The 18649-nt window shown below is 37.4% G+C and overlaps 1 protein-coding gene across 1 annotated transcript in view; it reads right to left on the bottom strand.

Moving 5' to 3' along the window:
- Positions 1 to 9160: 9160 nt before the first annotated feature.
- The window catches only part of LOC311068339 (adhesion G protein-coupled receptor F4-like), a gene marked incomplete at its 5' end in the record, with an annotated part of 32635 nt that continues 23146 nt past the window's right edge, over positions 9161 to 18649 (bottom strand). Inside the window, 9 exons of the mRNA XM_084090722.1 lie at positions 9161 to 10671; positions 10792 to 10855; positions 10953 to 11012; positions 11680 to 11721; positions 11891 to 13234; positions 13496 to 13666; positions 13755 to 13930; positions 14191 to 14346; positions 14836 to 15036. Of these exons, the coding sequence (XP_083946848.1) occupies positions 10589 to 10671; positions 10792 to 10855; positions 10953 to 11012; positions 11680 to 11721; positions 11891 to 13234; positions 13496 to 13666; positions 13755 to 13930; positions 14191 to 14346; positions 14836 to 15036 (2297 nt within the window). The 3' untranslated portion in view covers positions 9161 to 10588. The remainder of the gene's footprint in view (positions 10672 to 10791; positions 10856 to 10952; positions 11013 to 11679; positions 11722 to 11890; positions 13235 to 13495; positions 13667 to 13754; positions 13931 to 14190; positions 14347 to 14835; positions 15037 to 18649) is intronic.

Consider the following 18649-nt stretch of genomic DNA (forward strand, 5'->3'; position numbering starts at 1 on the left):
AGTAAGAATGATGTAAATGGCTTTTAATTACCTGTTGTAATATTCGCAGCAGTAATTTCAGTTCTGTTGTCCAATTGAAGTGGAAACACGTTAAAGGCAAACGCTGCTCTGATTTGTTCAATCAATATAGCTTGGGATGCATTCAATTCCACAACAACAATGTATTCCAATGGCTCTATTCATAGGAGAAAATGAATGAGATTTTAATAATCATGCTGTCATAAGGAGGCCTGTACTCTTAAAGTAAAGAACAAGATAAAACAACTGGCAGACAAAAATCATTAAAATCTTAATTTTTATATAAATAACATAGTAGAGGTCAAAACCATGAATCAGACCTGTACTTATATAATGGAGTTGCCCTTCTATGTCGCTGGAATAAAACTATAATAAAATAACACAAAAATACATTTATTTTACATATCATTTTATCATTTAATCATGTGATCATGGCTCCGTACTCTGTTTATAGTAATAAAATAAAAACGTAATGTTAAATATTTTAAATTTGCGTTTAATGTGTACAAAACATTTTATTAATAATGACAGCAATTTGTTGTTTTTTTTATATTATATTAATTTTATTTATTTATGTTTCTGCGGTAAATACATTTTCTCCTACCTGGAAATCTGTACTTGTTTTTGGGAAATCAAGTGTTTGCCCAACACATTCATGGATCAGCAGGAAAGCCATGATTCCTGCGAAGTACTTTAATATTTGTCCTGTATCTGAAGAAATGAGAAATTAAACCGTTTATAAACAGACACCATTACCAAGAAAACAAAACACTTATTAGCCTGTAGTCCTGAAACTAAAGGTCTTGTACATTGTCTTGAATTGTACAGTAGTGCATGACTTCTGTCTTATACTATGCAAATATTCAAACTTAGCCAATAATTTTCAATGATCTGGAAGAGTGACTCAAAATGAGCCAAGAACTAGGAGATCCACAAAACTTGTTTGTGTGTGACTGATGGTGCAAAAAGTTTGTGTGAGCTGTGTACGCCCATTGGATGATACAGGTATATTTGCATACCTTTCTTCTTAAAATGTTAACATATTTGTTAGCCTACTTTTAATTTTTACTATACTTATACTTACACAAGTAATGTTGTACTTCTTACTCAAGTAAAATTGAAAAGGAGTATTTATTTTTACTTTACCACCACTGGTATTCTGAAAAATCATAAATAAAGTACTTCTGTATACAGTATTTAAGTATTTATTATTTTGACAGTGAAATATTTCGGAGTGCAAGCGTATGACGGGTGAAAACAGGTGTAAACAAAGCCAGAAAATATTTGTCATTACACACTCTCAGGGACAAATCGTATAGCTGTCACAGTGGCAGTACCCTTTCAAAATGTGGATCTTTTAGAGGAGAATCGCCCCTGTGAGAGCTGTTGTACCATTTTTTTTTTCTTAAGAGTGTAGCAAAACTAAAACCTGTTAAAGATACAAGCGGTTTAATATACAAGATGCACCATAGCATTTTTGTGACAAAAGTAGTAACAGTAAATCAAAAATAAGTTTATTTGTCATTTATTGTACCTTGACCAGCCATGCTTCTCTCTGATGTACGTCAGTCAAAATAACTTCAACAAATTTCTTCAGAACAAAAGGCAATCATATGGCTCATCCAGACACCTTACATATGTAAAATAGGAAATTCTGTCATATAACATCAGATAATAATGATGAAACTGAACAATCAATCAATGATAATGCTGTTTTTTTTTGTCACAAATCACCAAATAACTACTGACTTTGACTACTGAATGGAATGGAATTTTATCAATAAATTTAAATATAGACTTAGATTTAGAATAAAACATCTGAAGCACTATATGTCTAAATGTTGTATCCATTAATGTTTACAACAAATATTTACATTACTACAGCAAAGGTCAACTCTTGTATGAGTGCCTTGGCATCAGTCAGAAAATAAAATAAGATTATTTAATAATAAATTACTATGACACAAACTGAATGCTTTAACTTAATTTATGTAAAATTCTTGCTCTTTTACATTTATAACATACTCCTGCATGACTAGATCGAGGCCGATTTAAAAAAAGTACAGCATTGAACAGCAACATTTCAAAATCAAAGAATTTCTTTCTACACTCATTTTTTTAAGGCTTTTAAAAAATAATAATAATAATTACGAACTTCAGTTGAATAGTAAAATTCCATCACATTAAATTAAATAATCCTTATTATTATGAAATAGGTTCATTTGATTGGTTACTCATTTAAAATTCTTAACTCATAATATGAATAATATGTAAGGATTATTCTATTCAACTTGATGGAATTTTACTATACAATTGAAATCTGTAAATCTACAAAAAGGGTTAAATTGTTAAGGTTAAACTAACCTGAGTGTATGAAAAAGCAGTCTACAGCATTTAATAATTAATAGAATTAATATGGTGATTGATCGCTCCTACATTACCTCTGGAAACAACCACGAAGTTATTCTGAGCTTGTTTCCTTGTCAAATTATCCACCTACAAAATCCACCTACAAGATCCTGGAATTAATGTCTTTGCGTATACATGTTATCACCACAAGAATGTGACTGTGTGTGGATCACCTGCTAGTCAAGTTTGATTCCCTCTGTTATCTCCATGTTCTCTTGTGTGAACAGAGAGACATCATAACAGAAACAATGTGGGCTACATTATATCAGGTGTAAATCATATTATACATACATTAATAAAATTCCCTTGATGAACTATAGTATTATAAGTAGGCTACTGTGACATTTCACATTAAGTCTTATTTCTAAAATTTAATCAAAAAGCAAACAGTCACTGTCATTGCATAATTTTATGACCACACCTAACAGCTTTTGTTCAAAAACGAGTATCTGTGAAAGGGAGGATTTGAGATTAATTGCCAATGATTCACCAGATTCCTGTAAGCTCAGTGAACATTATTTATATCTTATAAGCTATGACCGCACTCTGTATCCCTACACAACACCCCTAGCAACCACTCTTAACGTGTACCTGCATTTAGTATTTTAATTCAGGTCAGTCCTATATTCGTGGTAAAAAATCCGTTTGAATGTCCGCCGCGATATCTTGTCCTTTTTCCTTTGTCCCCTAAGTTAGTCAGTTGTCAGTTGACTCCGTGTGCACACGTTTGAGTTCAATATAAAGTCTTCGCTAATCGCCACTAACTGACTCACTCATAAGGACAGTCTTTGCCGCCATCTAATGGCTAATGTAACTTCTGTTGCTGTTCACGTCAAGGACAATTTTTTTTTTTTCCAGCGGAAAGGCTTTTAGTGATTTTACTTCATGAAAGTTTCATCGATACATATTTTTTGGCTTTAATATTTGTATTGTGTGGTTACCGTTTTATAACGTAAACAATATGAAAAAGATTAATTTGCTAAACAAATGCGTATTATTGCACAGCCCCTCGTACCATTGCTTATTGCTAAGCATTTGTTTAACAAATTAAGTTTAACAAATTCAACCACTGAACATCAAAATGAAACTTAAAAATGTAAAAGTATTAACAAATTACAATAGCGGACCATGTAGAACACTGAAAGCTTGGATGAGTAGGCCTACTTCCACGTTAAATTTGAGCCTACTGTAGTAGGCTAATATATAAGTCTATATATTAAGTAATATGGTTATGTTCCGTCATTTACTGGAGCACTGATCGAAATTTCAAAGTGTTTTCAGTCATTTTAACAGATGAAGAGCAGATAAGAACTTAGTTTTTTTATATTGTTTCTGTAATGCTGGGTGACCTAAAAACAAAACAAAGGGAGAGCTGGATCCAAATGCAGAAGTGTTTAATAATAAAAAAGAAACAATACAATACTGGAACAGGGGAACAGAATGAGTAACACCAAGCATACATCCATGTAGGACAAAACCTGACAAAGAACACAGGAAACACAGGGGTTTAAATCTTACTGTCTATGATAGGGACACAGCTATAGTTTTCTTTATCGGCGGGTTCTACAGTCGACCTCCATGAAATGAGTTTTTGCAGGGTGGAATGTCTGATTTTTTTGGTTTTTGTTTTAGAAACATTGAAAATGCATCAAGCATTTATTATATTATATTGCTCAACACTTCAAAAACATGTTGTAAATATATTTACAACATGTTTTTGAAGTGTCAGTGCTATACATTTAGGGTAACAGAAAAGTTATGACTTATGCCTGCGAATGGTAGGATACTTTATGAGTAAGAATAGCTTATCCATCATAATTGGGGTTTGTCAAAAAAAAAAAAAAAAAAACTTGTTTGAAAAGCGACTTGTTGAAAAAAGCAGGAAATGTGTAAAATGTGCTAAATGCCTTTTCAGCCCTAAACAAAGAATGAGGAAAGACACTGCTGTGTAAGGAACAAAGTTTCATGTCAGACAATCATCAATACATCTGATGACTTACCTGAAAATCCGGTCATAAGATTAATTGATAAAAATGAATTGTTCAGAGCTCAGCGGCTGTATACACAGAATCAGAATCAGAATCAGAATCAGAAAGAGCTTTATTGCCAAGTATGCTTGCGCATACGAGGAATTTGTCTTGGTGACAGCTTCCAGTACACATACAATATAAAGTGACAAGACAAGTGACAAGTAACATAGGTATAAATAAAAAATAGAAAAAATAAAATAAAAATAAAAGATTATAAATTATAAATATATATAAAGTTATAAGGTGCTATAATGAAATGTCTGAGGGAAGTATTGCACATGTTTGTTCCACAGTAGGGGAACATTAAGTGTTCATGAGGTAGATGGCCTGGGGAAAGAAACTTTTCCTGTGTCTGGTTGTTTTTGTGCTCGGTGCTCTGTAGCGTCGACCAGACGGTAACAGTTCAAACAGAAAGTGTGCTGGGTGTGACGGGTCCAGAGTGATTTTGCGAGCCCTTTTACTCACTCTGGATGAGTGCAGTACTTTGAGTGTGGGAAGGGTAGTGCCAGTGATTCGCTCAGCAGTCCGAACTATCCGCTGTAGTCTACGGAGGTCGGTTTTGGTAGCAGAGCCGAACCAGACGGTGATACACGACACCATTCTCAACTAAAAACATAAAACGTTTTATGCAGTTTGGCTGTTCATTTACATGACAACGGCGTTTTGGGTGTCTGAAAGCGCAGACTTTTGAAAACGGGGTTCAAAGTGCAAGTTTTGAAAAGGTCTCCATGTAAACAACAAAAACGCGAATCTCTGAAAACGATGACATCAAGCACACGCTTATTACGTTTTCAATCTATAGTGTTTCATCACTATGTATCTGTCACGGAATGGATGAATGTGAGACGAGGATTCAAATGCAGAGGAAATTTATTAACCGGCAGACAAGGTACAAACTCAAAAACTCAGATTGCAAAACGGGAAGGAAACACCAGGAACAAGCAACTAGGACAAACGAACCAGCACAGGACTACAAACACAGGGAGGCTAAATAGGGGAACAAACAAAGGAGGGTAACGAGAAGGACAGGTGGGACAAATTAACCAATAATCGGATAACAAGATGGGAGGGGCTAGACAATAGACAGGAGAGCACATGGCACAAGGAAATAACATGACAGCCATGTGCTCACAACAGACCAAACAACACAAACACATGACAAACCGGGAGTGTCACAGCTCTGTCACCAACCAAGAGAAAACCCAGAACAAGGGTGACAGAACTGTGACACTAATGGCCTGGAAGCAGAATACAGCGATTTGTTGTTTTCGCGGATTCATGTGAATGGGGATCGTTTTGACAATGTCTGTACACGGAAAACTCTGAGGAAAAGCTTCTCAGTTTAAAGCATATTGTTGTCATGTAAACATACCCTCAGTTATTTTAGTTTTCATGGACTTTTAGTTTGTATTTCATTAGTTCCTGTGTTCTTTGTTGATTTTGGAGCTGTGCATACACTTGTGACAATTCAATTCAATGCCGTTTCGCTAGTAAGGCGAAAGTAATGGCAGAAACTTTGTATTTCATCTTGACCTACATTCTTTTTGTCTCATGTTTCAACAGTCCAACGGCCATGAACACCTGTTATTAGGATAAAATCTCACATCTCAAAGTCTCACATCTAGCACCAAAGTGTCTTGATTTCACAGTGACATTCTTTCTGTACCACATCATAATATATTTGAAATACAAAATGCTGTGTTGTACTTTGTATTTTGAAGGCTTTTGAAGGTATTTTTCTGTCAAATAAAATACTTTGTGCCAGCTTTATTAGACTGCTGATTTCCTGTATCACTTCAGGCAACCCCAACTTTTTATGATGCAGATGCCAGAGAGAACAGCTCAATCTAGCGGATGTTCTGCATTCCTGCAAGGAAATATGAAGTAGGGCTAGGATTTATTATTATTATTATTATTTTATTCCACCCCAGGAAAATGAGTCTTCAGCAGTGGCGGTTCTACATTGAATTACACCCTGAGCGAGACCCCCTTCGAGCGCCATATGAAATGTGAAATTTATATGAAATGTGCGTTATTTGGAAGAAAGTCGAGGTGTGACTGACTTAGATAACTATATGGATACCCCGTTCCCCCCCCCCCTTGTCCGTTCCATTTGGGAGAGACCCAGGCCGGTGACACACTGGCTGCGTGGCGTGAGCGTGGCGTTTCTGTTGCGTGTCAGCTGCGTGGCTTGTGCGTGGCGTTTTCCATGTCTTTGCACACCAGAAGCGTGTCTGACGCGGCGCTGCTGCTGCTAGGTGACATATGATAAGCCTCATTGGTGATATATTTGACATATGGGGAGAGAGTTGTGGAAGGATACTTCATGTTAAACATAAATATATAGCAGCAAAGACAACGTCGGCAGTGTTGACGGCAAAATAGGCTACAGAATAATTCGTTCTGTATTGACAGGTGCAGTATTTGAAAATCAATAATATTTTTTTAAATTGCATTTATATTTGCATTTATGTCAAACCCTAGACACTTTCAAACATCAAAATGACATTTATTAATATGTATTCGTGTCAAAATGTCATATAAATATCTTTTCCTATTCAATTTTGCTTGGAAACGCTTCCAAGACGCTTGCGTGTCGCGTGAAAAATAGGCGTCGGTTCTATTTCTAGCATGCACGCGTTTTCCGCGCGGCTCAAGCCGCGCCTGAGACGCGCGTGTCACGCAGGCAGTGTGCAAGCTCTAACCTGTTAACATGGGAGCCAAAATAAAAACGGACACGCCGCGCAGCTGATACGCTTACGCCACGCATCCAGTGTGTCACCGGCCCCAGAGGTGAACTGTCATCCGCGCCCGCGCCTCCGCGCCCCCTCCCCTTCTCAAACAAACAGCTTCTGTGCACGACATCTTCTCAGCAAGCAGGGGCGCCTGCAGCTGCAGGGGGCGCAAATTTGCCAATTCCCCACAACAGTGAAATGATAGATAATAGAAAACCGCTTCGCGGCGCAGAGTTTTTATTTATTTATTTTTTCTGCTCGTGCCGGCGGCGCCGCCCCCCCAAAAATGCCCGTGCCAAAAACCGCTACTGGTCTTCAGAATATAGCCTCATTCAATTTAGCAGTGATGGCATTCAACTAATTCAATTTTAGAAAAAGCTAATCCACACATCAACTGTAAATGTGTGAACAAGTTACTGATTTGAGCTGCAGAGTCTATTATAATGCAGGGGGCGGGATGCTTCAGAATCTAGAGAGCACAAAAAATCTGATGAGAAGCTGAAGTGCAGAGTGACGTCTTCAAAATCATTTATCCATAACCTCTTTTTTGGCGTGTTCGCACCTCAGGAACTGGGAACAATTTTAGTTCTAGGAACTCCTTTTGGAGGAACCAATTTAGCTCCTACTTCAGAGTAGGGTCTAAACCAGCACTATAGGAACTACCAAGTGATGTTAGTGTGCGCTGATTGTCCAAACGCATACGAAACACCAGCAACTGCCATTTTAAAAAAAGCTGTGTAAACAGATTATAGCCTATATATTTACTCCAGAAACTAACTCCACAAACATGAAAAACAGTGATAGATGGGCCTCTTAAAAGAACACAGGAAACACAGGGGTTTAAATACACAGGGGCAAACAAGCTTAACAAGTTAACAAGACACACGTGGGAAAGACAAATCAACAGGGAAAACTAACACAGAAACAATGAGAACAGGGAACACTGCAACTTTAAATTCCTTAAGACAGGTTAACACAAGTCAGGAATCATGACAAATACAGTGAAATACAACACCGCACACACAGTGGACTGAATAGAGGTCTCGTCACAGATATTCACCAATTTCACATTAAAAATCCAAGCTTTACATTATTTCCTATGGATAAAAATAGAGCATATGATGGTAAATGTACAGCTTATTCAGTTAAACTGACGGATCAAGATTATTCGTAGGGCAACAGGTCCACCAAGGTTATATGATAACAATGCTCATAAAATGTATAAAGCTGAAAAATCTGACAAAGAACAGGCATTTTTTAATTTTACGACTTTTGTTTTTTAAATTGGCATGATTTTTGAGAGTTTGTGCCTAAAATTCACTATACATCTATCAGTGTGTCAAGATTTCTTGCTGGGACTATAGGCAGTCTCATAAACAATGAAATCTCACTGGTCAAATCTCCAAATTGTTCAAAACATCTAATACAATATATACCATTTTTATATCATTAAATATTTGGCAGAACTGAACACTTTCAGGCTGAGCCTAGTTAGGACACAATGTAAGATTCTGTAGCTCAGCCTTAACCCTTTCACACGTAAGAAAGAGAGTTTTCTTTGTTGGCGGGTTCTACAGTCGACCTCCCTGAAATGAGTTTTTGCAGGGTGGAATGTCTGATTTTTGTTTTTGAAACATTGAACAGGCATCAAGCATTTCTATTCTATTATATTGCTCAACACTTCAAAAACATGTTGTAAACATATTTACATGTTTTTGAAGTGTTGAGCAATATAGCCAATCACAGACAGGTCAGTTAAACGCATGAACGCAACGGCCAATCAGATGCGTGTTAGTCAGAATCCACTCAAAAGAAAAAGGTTTTCTTCAGCGCAATCTGACCGATTGACTGAAATTGCGATGATTCGTGATAGATGAAATAGTAATATGCACAAATAGATGTGCATTAAATCTTGAAGCGTGAATGCAGACTAATAGACCTGTCATGAACTGCTCCGAGACTCGAAGGTGAGATCCAAATGCAGCTTTTATTATGGGCAAACCAAAGGCGTAATCCAAAGTACAGGCAATGGGTCAAAACACAGGTAGGCAGTCAAAACAAAACAAAACAAAACAAAACAAAACAAAACAAAACAAAACAAAACAAAACAAAACAAAACAAAACAAAACAAAACAAAACAGGCAGGGGTCAGAGGCAAGAGAGTACTCCACGGAAAAGGCAAGAGACAGGAAACCAGGGAAAATGCTCAGAAATGCAGTGTGACACAAAACAAAACTTCACAGAGAGCAAATGAGTGAACATGGAATAAATAGGCTGAAACTAACAAGATAATGAGACACAGGTGAATGTGATAATGAGTGCTAATGAGTCCAGGCAGAGAATGATGGGAGATGTAGTTTGTGAGTGAAACATGATAGTCTGGTGTGGAGTGCCCTCTGGTGGCTCTCAAGGGCACTCCAGCTGGTGACCGTTACAAGACCAGCCACTTGTTCCATTACATGCATTTTTTATTTTATTAATTTATTTTTAAACAACTTTTTTTTATACCTTAACTTTACCTTTTTAAAGCAGTTTAATTGCTTAAAAACATTTGAAGGTTCAATGCTAATGTTTTTTTTATATATTATTTGCTTATAATTATTATAGCATTAATAATTAGTATTTTAATTTGTTAAAAAAGCTTCAATATTTTTGGTATGGTGCTGAAATTGGTAACTAGAACCATTTACCATAATCTATAATTTAGAGCTCATATTAAAGAGCTGATTTCATAGTAATTTTCCATTCAACTGTTTGACAAATTACATTCAGGAAATGTTTATATGCACATTTTATATGAAACTGCATTTTCAAAAATGGCATGTAGATAAAACTAATAAAATAATTCACATTACTGCATATTTAGAATAGAGTTATCTCTCTCCTCCACTTTCTACTCTGCTTTTAAACCATTCTCTCCAGTTAAGGCAAGGAACATTTTTTATTAGTTTTTGACCCATTTTGACCCAGCAGTTTAAATGAACAATTCACATGAAGATGTAAAAAGGAGTTGCCAAAGCTACCCAAGTAAATACAATATGAAGAGGCATTTAATTATTAGTAATTATTGGTCAAAAGTAACATTTGTAAATTGGAATGGAAACGTTTATAATTTATCATAACAAAGCAGAAAACCAGAATGTAATTAAACCAACTGGACAACAACAACTCACACATAAATGTCTAATATAAAACAAAAGTGTGAAAAACTTCACAAACCACATAAACTTACTTGATTTGTGAAAAATTACCCTGGTTTTTCAAGTCCAGTATATTACACAATGAAGCAAAAAGTCATATTGTAACCTTATCATTAGACTAATGATCTTAGAACATGGAAACATTTCTTCCACCAAACACAAACATACACTGCAGTGGAGGAAACACTTTTAGATTTTAATTGTTGATAATGGCATGTGAGCCATTGAAGCTGTCTGTAACTGCTGAGGAAAGGTTGGCTTCGGACACGTTGTATACATCTGCAAATAGTTAGATGTATATTACTCACATAACTATTGTCTTTACATTAGTATTTACATTATTTAGCAGTAACATTTATCCAAGTGACAATAATAACAAAATCTAAGCCATCTACTCACTCCTCCGTCGCATCCTTTGAAATAAATTGAGTCCAGATGTGGATGATGATCCTGCACTGGTGCTCTGTGAGTCAAATAATGTAAATATATTTTAATAATGATTAGAATTTGAACATTAGTTAAAGTCCTATAAGTGTGTGATGCTATAGAATGGCATTTACCTTGGTATGGCTGGAACTGAGTTTCTGTAGTGATAGCTTTCCTGCTAGTGACTCACGAACCTGCAACAAAAAAGATCTCTTTACATCCAGAAATCGTATATTCATACAAAAGGATACAAAAGCACCTGATGCCATCTCTGTTAGGGTCTCAGTTATCAACTGTAATGTAAATGCCTATTAATACTGTAATGCTGTCATAGTGTCCGTATTGCTGACCATCGATTGTACGTTATAGTAGACTTTTTCCTGTATTTCCTTAATATACAGGTATATTTGTTAAATCATTTCAACTCAAATACATTTTGCACTTTCATGTATTTGGTGGCCAGTCGTGTAATAAGCAAGATAATGTACTATCATTCAAATAACAATCTAAATAAAGCCTGCCAGGGTGATATGCTGTTGTCAAATTTGTAATGAATGTTTTAATATAATGCATATAGGCCAGATTTCACAGACAGGGCTTAGATTAAGCCAGGATTAGGCATCTAAGTAGCTTTTATAAATGTTCCTTAGAAAAAAACATTACTGGTGTGCATCTTGAGACAAAACAATGGCATGTTGCTTTCAGTTAAAACAGTTCAAACTAACATTTTAGTCGGGGACTATCTTAAGCCTGGTCTGTGAAACCGGGGAATAATGGTAGATTAGATTAAATGCAGCATTAGAAATTTAAGTGACTGAACTTAAGCTCTTACAGTACAAAGCAAAAGAAGTAAACTCCTACCTTGCTGTCTAAAAGCGTTCCAAACACCAAAATAAATAATCCCTGTTAAATGAAGTGTTACAAATACAGGTATTAGTTACGATATGGTTCCATTTTAAATCCATTGAAAAATAAAACCATGGCATTATAAATCATTATGTGCAACATTAGTAGATTGCACAAATTGGAAATGTAACCTTAATATAAAATTGATAGCGATAGAAAGTGATACCTGCAGTGAATTGAGGAGTGCAAAAACCACATGAATGCCTAATTCACGGGACACCATGGTTCCAATTCCAAATCCCCATGTTAGACCAAAGATAGGAGTCAATATGGCCACACATCGGGCAATGACCACCAAGGCATGTTTCTCATCCGGTTGAGTTGTGGCACCAACTCCTCTGCTCAACATCTTATACAGAACCACAATCAAAACCACAAGGTTTATGGCTACAATAGTGAGAGCTGGAATCACAAATGCCAGAAGGGCCTTAGATTCAACCCAGTTCAGCCAGCATGCTAATTCTTTCGTGATATATTTCTGAGGTCCAGCTGTCGATGCAACAGTAATGACCGCTATGAGCAAAGGTGCACCATAACCGACTATGAAGGCAATGGACATCATTTTGGCCCTTGACATTTGGGACAAGACCATGACTGTACGATAAAAGAGCAGCAGCGCTGAAATCAACATCCAGAAGAAAAGAGCCAGGTAAAAAAAGTGCATGAAGAAAACCGCTGGACTGCAGCGACCCACTGATGTTGGTTGCTCTTGTTCTGCGACTGCGGCTCCAATGATAAAACAGATGTTTGCGATCAGCAGGGACACGGCAATGTTGACTATGGACACATGTCGGATGTAGGATGTGTCATTTCTTGTCATTGACTTCCATACGATAGTCTCAATAATGAGGCATATTACCAAGCTGGCCATTGAAATAGCTACACCAATGTAAGTTATAAAGGCTAAGGCTTTGTGATCCAGGGAAAACGGTGACATCAAGATTGAAAAAGAGGTTGTGTGGTTGCATTCACATGTAATCTTACCAGTTTCGTTCCCTAAGGGTTTTACTTTACATCCAGTGGAATCCCATGCGTTAAGACTGAAGTTCCAAAAGACACACTGAGGATTTCCCAAAGACTGATCAGTAATATCAAATGCAAAAGAAATGTTGTTAAGTGTTTCATTAACCTTAACAACAACCACGTCTCCATTGATGCGCACATCTGAATTCCTACTGTCATTATTAGTATCACGAGTAGGTAGGACATTGTCAAGAGTTGAGAAGATTATGATGGTTATGGTAGTGACATTAGGAACCTGTGGTATGACAATCTCTGTAGTTGAGTTTGGCAGTGTTGATGCCATACTGAATGAGTTTTTAATTGTAGTTCTGTTCAGCTGAATAGATGTTTCATTAATAACAAACTCATCTTTGAGACGGTCACTTATCCTCTCAATAGCGCCCAGTAGTTGAACGCTGGTGTTTTCTGTGGTGTTTCCTTTGTTCAGTTTGTTCCATGTATCACTGACATTACCTGATACAATGATGTTCACTGTTTTTAGGTAATCCTGGAAATTAAATATAAAAATATGTTAAATATGATGAAGTTTAATAAAATATGGAAATATTTCATATAAAAGATATTTGGATAATATAAGACAACATAAGATATTATTTTATGAGAGAATGTCTACTGCACAACACAATTACTGTATGTGCACTGAATCAAAACAAGTTTATGTTAACTAGACATCTTCAATAATTCAATGATTCAATAATACAAGAATAAAATGTCTATACATTAAATTTGCTTAAATGTGCATACATACCACCATCACTGGATTATTGATGACAGCAGTTTGTGACAAATTAGCAATTGTAGAAAGTATAAAAACCATTGATTGAACAGTAGCAGGAGACTGTGTTATATTAAAATTATTCTGTACTGAGGCTCTACTGAGGTTAGCCATAAACCCTGGAATCCCCTCCACAGTCAAGACCTACATTGCGAAGTACAAAAATATAAATATTAGAAACATTTAATTTGGCAAGATGAATAGAGATAGAGATACATGATCTATAAATTACCTTAACTTCCGTTTGAAGTTTGGCTATAATGTCAAGTACACAGTTGTCTTGTACTGGTGTCCAATCAGGGGAATCACATCTGTAAGTTATGTTGCCTGTAAAGCCACTTCTACAGATTCCTGTCTTTACTTCACTTTTTTTTCCAAGTCCAAGTTCTGAATTTTCACAGTCATACTCTGGAGAAGTATTTGATTGAAAGTCAGAAGGAAACTGATTCAATTGAAAAGGTGTTCGCACACTATGCAGAAGCGTCAGAAATAACTAGGGTCAAATATACAGTAATTAAATAATGGGATCAAAGCAGTCAACAGCACAACATAAAATGCGATGTGATCCAAAGAAAAGTCTGCCAGATCGTTAAAATCATCCAATGTAATTCCATAACAGTGAAAAAAAAAAACTTGATGCTGAAAACAATAAGAAACTTAAGGCTCACGTTCTGTGCTTGTCTTTACTGCGACGCTGCTCCTGCTGTAACTGTATTGAAGTAGTTGTGACAGACCCTTGAGACGGCATGTAAAGGTTTCCTCCTTACAATTTCCACTTTGAGTAGCATAGTCTACTGTGATGTCAGATCCTGATTGGGTAAAAACTAAAAGGGGAATACATTTATTAGAAAACATTAATAACATGGAGGATTTAACTGAAGGTTTAAATGACAACAACTCAGTCTCTCTGTCTCTCGGCTGAGAGTATTTAACTGAAGGTTTAATGACAACTCTCTCTCTCTCTCTCTCTCTCTCTCTCTCGGCTGAGAGACAAATCTGCACATCTGATTTGGCAGAGGTTTTACACCGGATGAACGTCCCTAATCAACCCAGCACTGAGAGGACACACTCACATAAACCCTCACTCCTACAGGCAATTTTACTGTGTCCAATCCACTCAAACGGCATGTCTTTAAGCGGCATGTGGGGGAAACCGGAGCACCCGGAAGAAACACACACAGACACGGGGAGAATATGCAAACTCCACACAGAAAGGCCTCCTGCATGGCTCAGCTGGGGCTTGAACCAGTGACTTTGCTGCGAGGCAATAGTGCTACACACTGTACACACACAATTTATAAAAAAGTACCAACCTGAAGATTGTACGATGTCATTCAGGACCCACTCAATATTGTAGCCAGCATCAACAGAACATCTCAGTTTAACAATGTTGCTTTTACACGGAAAAACAAGATATCCATCACCCACAATGATACTGGGGCGTTTTTTAATAACAATGTTTTGCCACTGAATGTATGGTATTGTATTCGTCTGTATGATACATGAGTATTGACCTGCATGGGGGGGAACACAAATCAAACAAAACTATTAATAATTTAATTATTAATATAACAGTTTGTAAATAAGAGAATGTTCATGACATTGACATCCTGTAAGCATAGCTTAACTTTGATTGGTTGATTTGTTTCACACTTAAAGCAGCGCTATGCAGTTTTGGCAATTTCTTCGCTGTTTTCTCGCCTTTTGCTCGCGGGTTTCTCTATAGAGCTCCCCCTACAACTTCAGAATAGATATTTGACAACACTTTTGTAAAAACTCGTTGGCGACTCCCCTCCCATCTTCTCCCTCTGGTCATGTTCATTTGTTTTCAAAGAAGCCGGCGAACGCATGGAGCCATGTCCACTGAGGTATGATACAAAGAAGGCTAGCATATAAATGTATGTGTGCAGTGCCATAAAGCAATTCGTTACATCGCAAGACCTGATATCACGTGATACTTCCTGACGCTGAGGCTTTGTCAATGGGACCCATATTTTCCCAGGGTCATTAAGCTGAGGGCCAAATTTTTAGCAATTTTTCCTAAAAAAAAAAAGGCTGACACACACATACAAGTAGGCTACCAGCCCATTTTACTTAACATACACATAAATTGTACTGTATGAATATGACAGATACTAATGAATAAACAGTAAGGCTAAATAGCAGCCCAAAAATAGTTTTTGTTAATACAATAAAGTTATTAAGTTGAAATTAGCCACCTCTAGCCTGGCTAACGTCAGACCTCTTTCTCATTGAGACGTGGTCTGGGAACCACATGTTCATTTTCTCGTATTTGAGGCGTGGTTTACGAATGCCCAGAGCCGTTTATTGGGCGCTACGAATGTCTATCAAATGCGCCTGCACGTAGCTCATAGCCAATCGTTTCAATTTTACCAGATGACGTATGTAGAGCGACAGAAATTCGACGAGGAAGAAGACGAAATAAACTTGCGTTCTAAACTACTTAGAACACTATCTAAGGCTGCATCGAAAGGTAACTTCGTGTCTGATGCCATGTTGGATCCATAGATATAAACAAACTGCTTCGGCACGTCGCATGGACGTCGTCATCGTCTTGCTGCTCCCTCCCCGTTCTGCGATTGGTTCCCTTTTTGAGGGGAAAATCTGGTCCATGGTATCCAGGCTGCCTAGCAGCGTGAATAAAATCGCGCTGCGCGCAAGGCAGCAGGGGGAAACCCAGGCTAAGCCACCTCAGTCATTAAAAATTTAGAAAATTCCACAAAGTGAAAATGAAGTAGGTTAAGGTTATGGAAACTACAGTTACCATGATAAATACAAAATACTAACATGAATTATTAATAAAATTACACTAAAATTACACTTATCCTGATGAATAGAACATCATACTGTCACGTTTTGATGTGTTGAGTTCTGTTTTGTGATCTTGTTTTCCCCTGTCTTTGTGATTTTGGTTTAATCCTGTTAGTTTTTCCCTGTCTGTTTAATTAGAAATTCCCATCACCTGTGTCTTGTTAATTATCCCGTTAGCCCCAGTACATTTAAACCCTGTGTTTTCCCTCAGTGTTTGTTGGTCGTCGTCCATGTATGGTTGTGTGTACTGAATTCCTGGAGTTTTTCCTTTGTTCCTGTATGTTTCTGGAAGCTTAGTTTGTAAATACACTCACCTAAAGGATTATTAGGAACACCTGTTCAATTTCTCATTAATGCAATTATCTAATCAACCAATCACATGGCAGTTGCTTCAATGTATTTAGGGGTGTGGTCCTGGTCAAGACAATCTCCTGAACTCCAAACTGAATGTCAGAATGGGAAAGAAAGGTGATTTAAGCAATCTTGAGCGTGGCATGGTTGTTGGTGCCAGACGGGCCGGTCTGAGTATTTCACAATCTGCTCAGTTACTGGGATTTTCACACACAACCATTTCTAGGGTTTACAAAGAATGGTGTGAAAAGGGAAAAACATCCAGTATGCGGCAGTCCTGTGGGCGAAAATGCCTTGTTGATGCTAGAGGTCAGAGGAGAATGGGCCGACTGATTCAAGCTGATAGAAGAGCAACTTTGACTGAAATAACCACTCGTTACAACCGAGGTATGCAGCAAAGCATTTGTGAAGCCACAACACGCACAACCTTGAGGCGGATGGGCTACAACAGCAGAAGACCCCACCGGGTACCACTCATCTCCACTACAAATAGGAAAAAGAGGCTACAATTTGCACAAGCTCACCAAAATTGGACAGTTGAAGACTGGAAAAATGTTGCCTGGTCTGATGAGTCTCGATTTCTGTTGAGACATTCAGATGGTAGAGTCAGAATTTGGCGTAAACAGAATGAGAACATGGATCCATCATGCCTTGTTACCACTGTGCAGGCTGGTGGTGGTGGTGTAATGGTGTGGGGGATGTTTTCTTGGCACACTTTAGGCCCCTTAGTGCCAATTGGGCATTGTTTAAATGCCATGGCCTACCTGAGCATTGTTTCTGACCATGTCCATCCCTTTATGACCACCATGTACCCATCCTCTGATGGCTACTTCCAGCAGGATAATGCACCATGTCACAAAGCTTGAATCATTTCAAATTGGTTTCTTGAACATGACAATGAGTTCACTGTACTAAAATGGCCCCCACAGTCACCAGATCTCAACCCAATAGAGCATCTTTGGGATGTGGTGGAACGGGAGCTTCGTGCCCTGGATGTGCATCCCACAAATCTCCATCAACTGCAAGATGCTATCCTATCAATATGGGCCAACATTTCTAAAGAATGCTTTCAGCACCTTGTTGAATCAATGCCACATAGAATTAAGGCAGTTCTGAAGGCGAAAGGGGGTCAAACACAGTATTAGTATGATGTTCCTAATAATCCTTTAGGTGAGTGTAAATCAACTACATTAAAGTTCCTGTGTCCTCGTCTTCAGCATCCTGCAACAACCCTGACACATACATCTAAATCCTTCCCAGCTAACACAGACAACATGCCAATTACGTAAATTATTGGTAGTTTTTGGTAATTTCATGTCTTACTAATGAACAATGTAACTACAACATTGCATGCTCGTCATTTCAGTTACTCTTTAGCTGCATTCAGGTCCTCCTGGGAAGTTATTTAAGGGGGAAGTCCTGTTTATGATGTCAGGTGCGTTTAAGTCACTTTCGTCAGAGCAAGATGATGATGTACCTTCACTTAATTAACAACACAAAAATACAGCAAGGTTTTTAATTCTACTTCTAGAAAATGAAGAACATAGAATGTGCATCAGGTGTGTTTTGCTTTTTTGGGTTTTTAATTCATTTAGGAAGCACTGTAAACTTTATCGTATTGTTATATTACAATGCTATAATTTTTTTAAGGCAATTAGCATATTTTTTTCTAAATAAAAAGCCTGATAATGGCCATTTCTCAATATGCGTTCTTAAGCGATCTTGCGTCCTTGTGTTCTAGTACTATGTCATCATCTACCATCGAAGTTCAATTCCAATTCTCAAGAATGCAAGTACAGGGGACGCATGAAAGTACCCGGATGTGCTCTTAATTTCGAGGATGCATCGAATGCAGACTTGAGAGAATCCCAGAAGATCATCATTGCAGGCGACCAATGTATGGAAGCTTTAAACTTCACGTTCTCCCTTAAGAGATTGCCTCTG

The sequence above is a fragment of the Abramis brama genome (genome assembly GCF_963993115.1).
Source record: "Abramis brama genome assembly, chromosome: 18".
NCBI lineage: Eukaryota > Metazoa > Chordata > Actinopteri > Cypriniformes > Leuciscidae > Abramis > Abramis brama.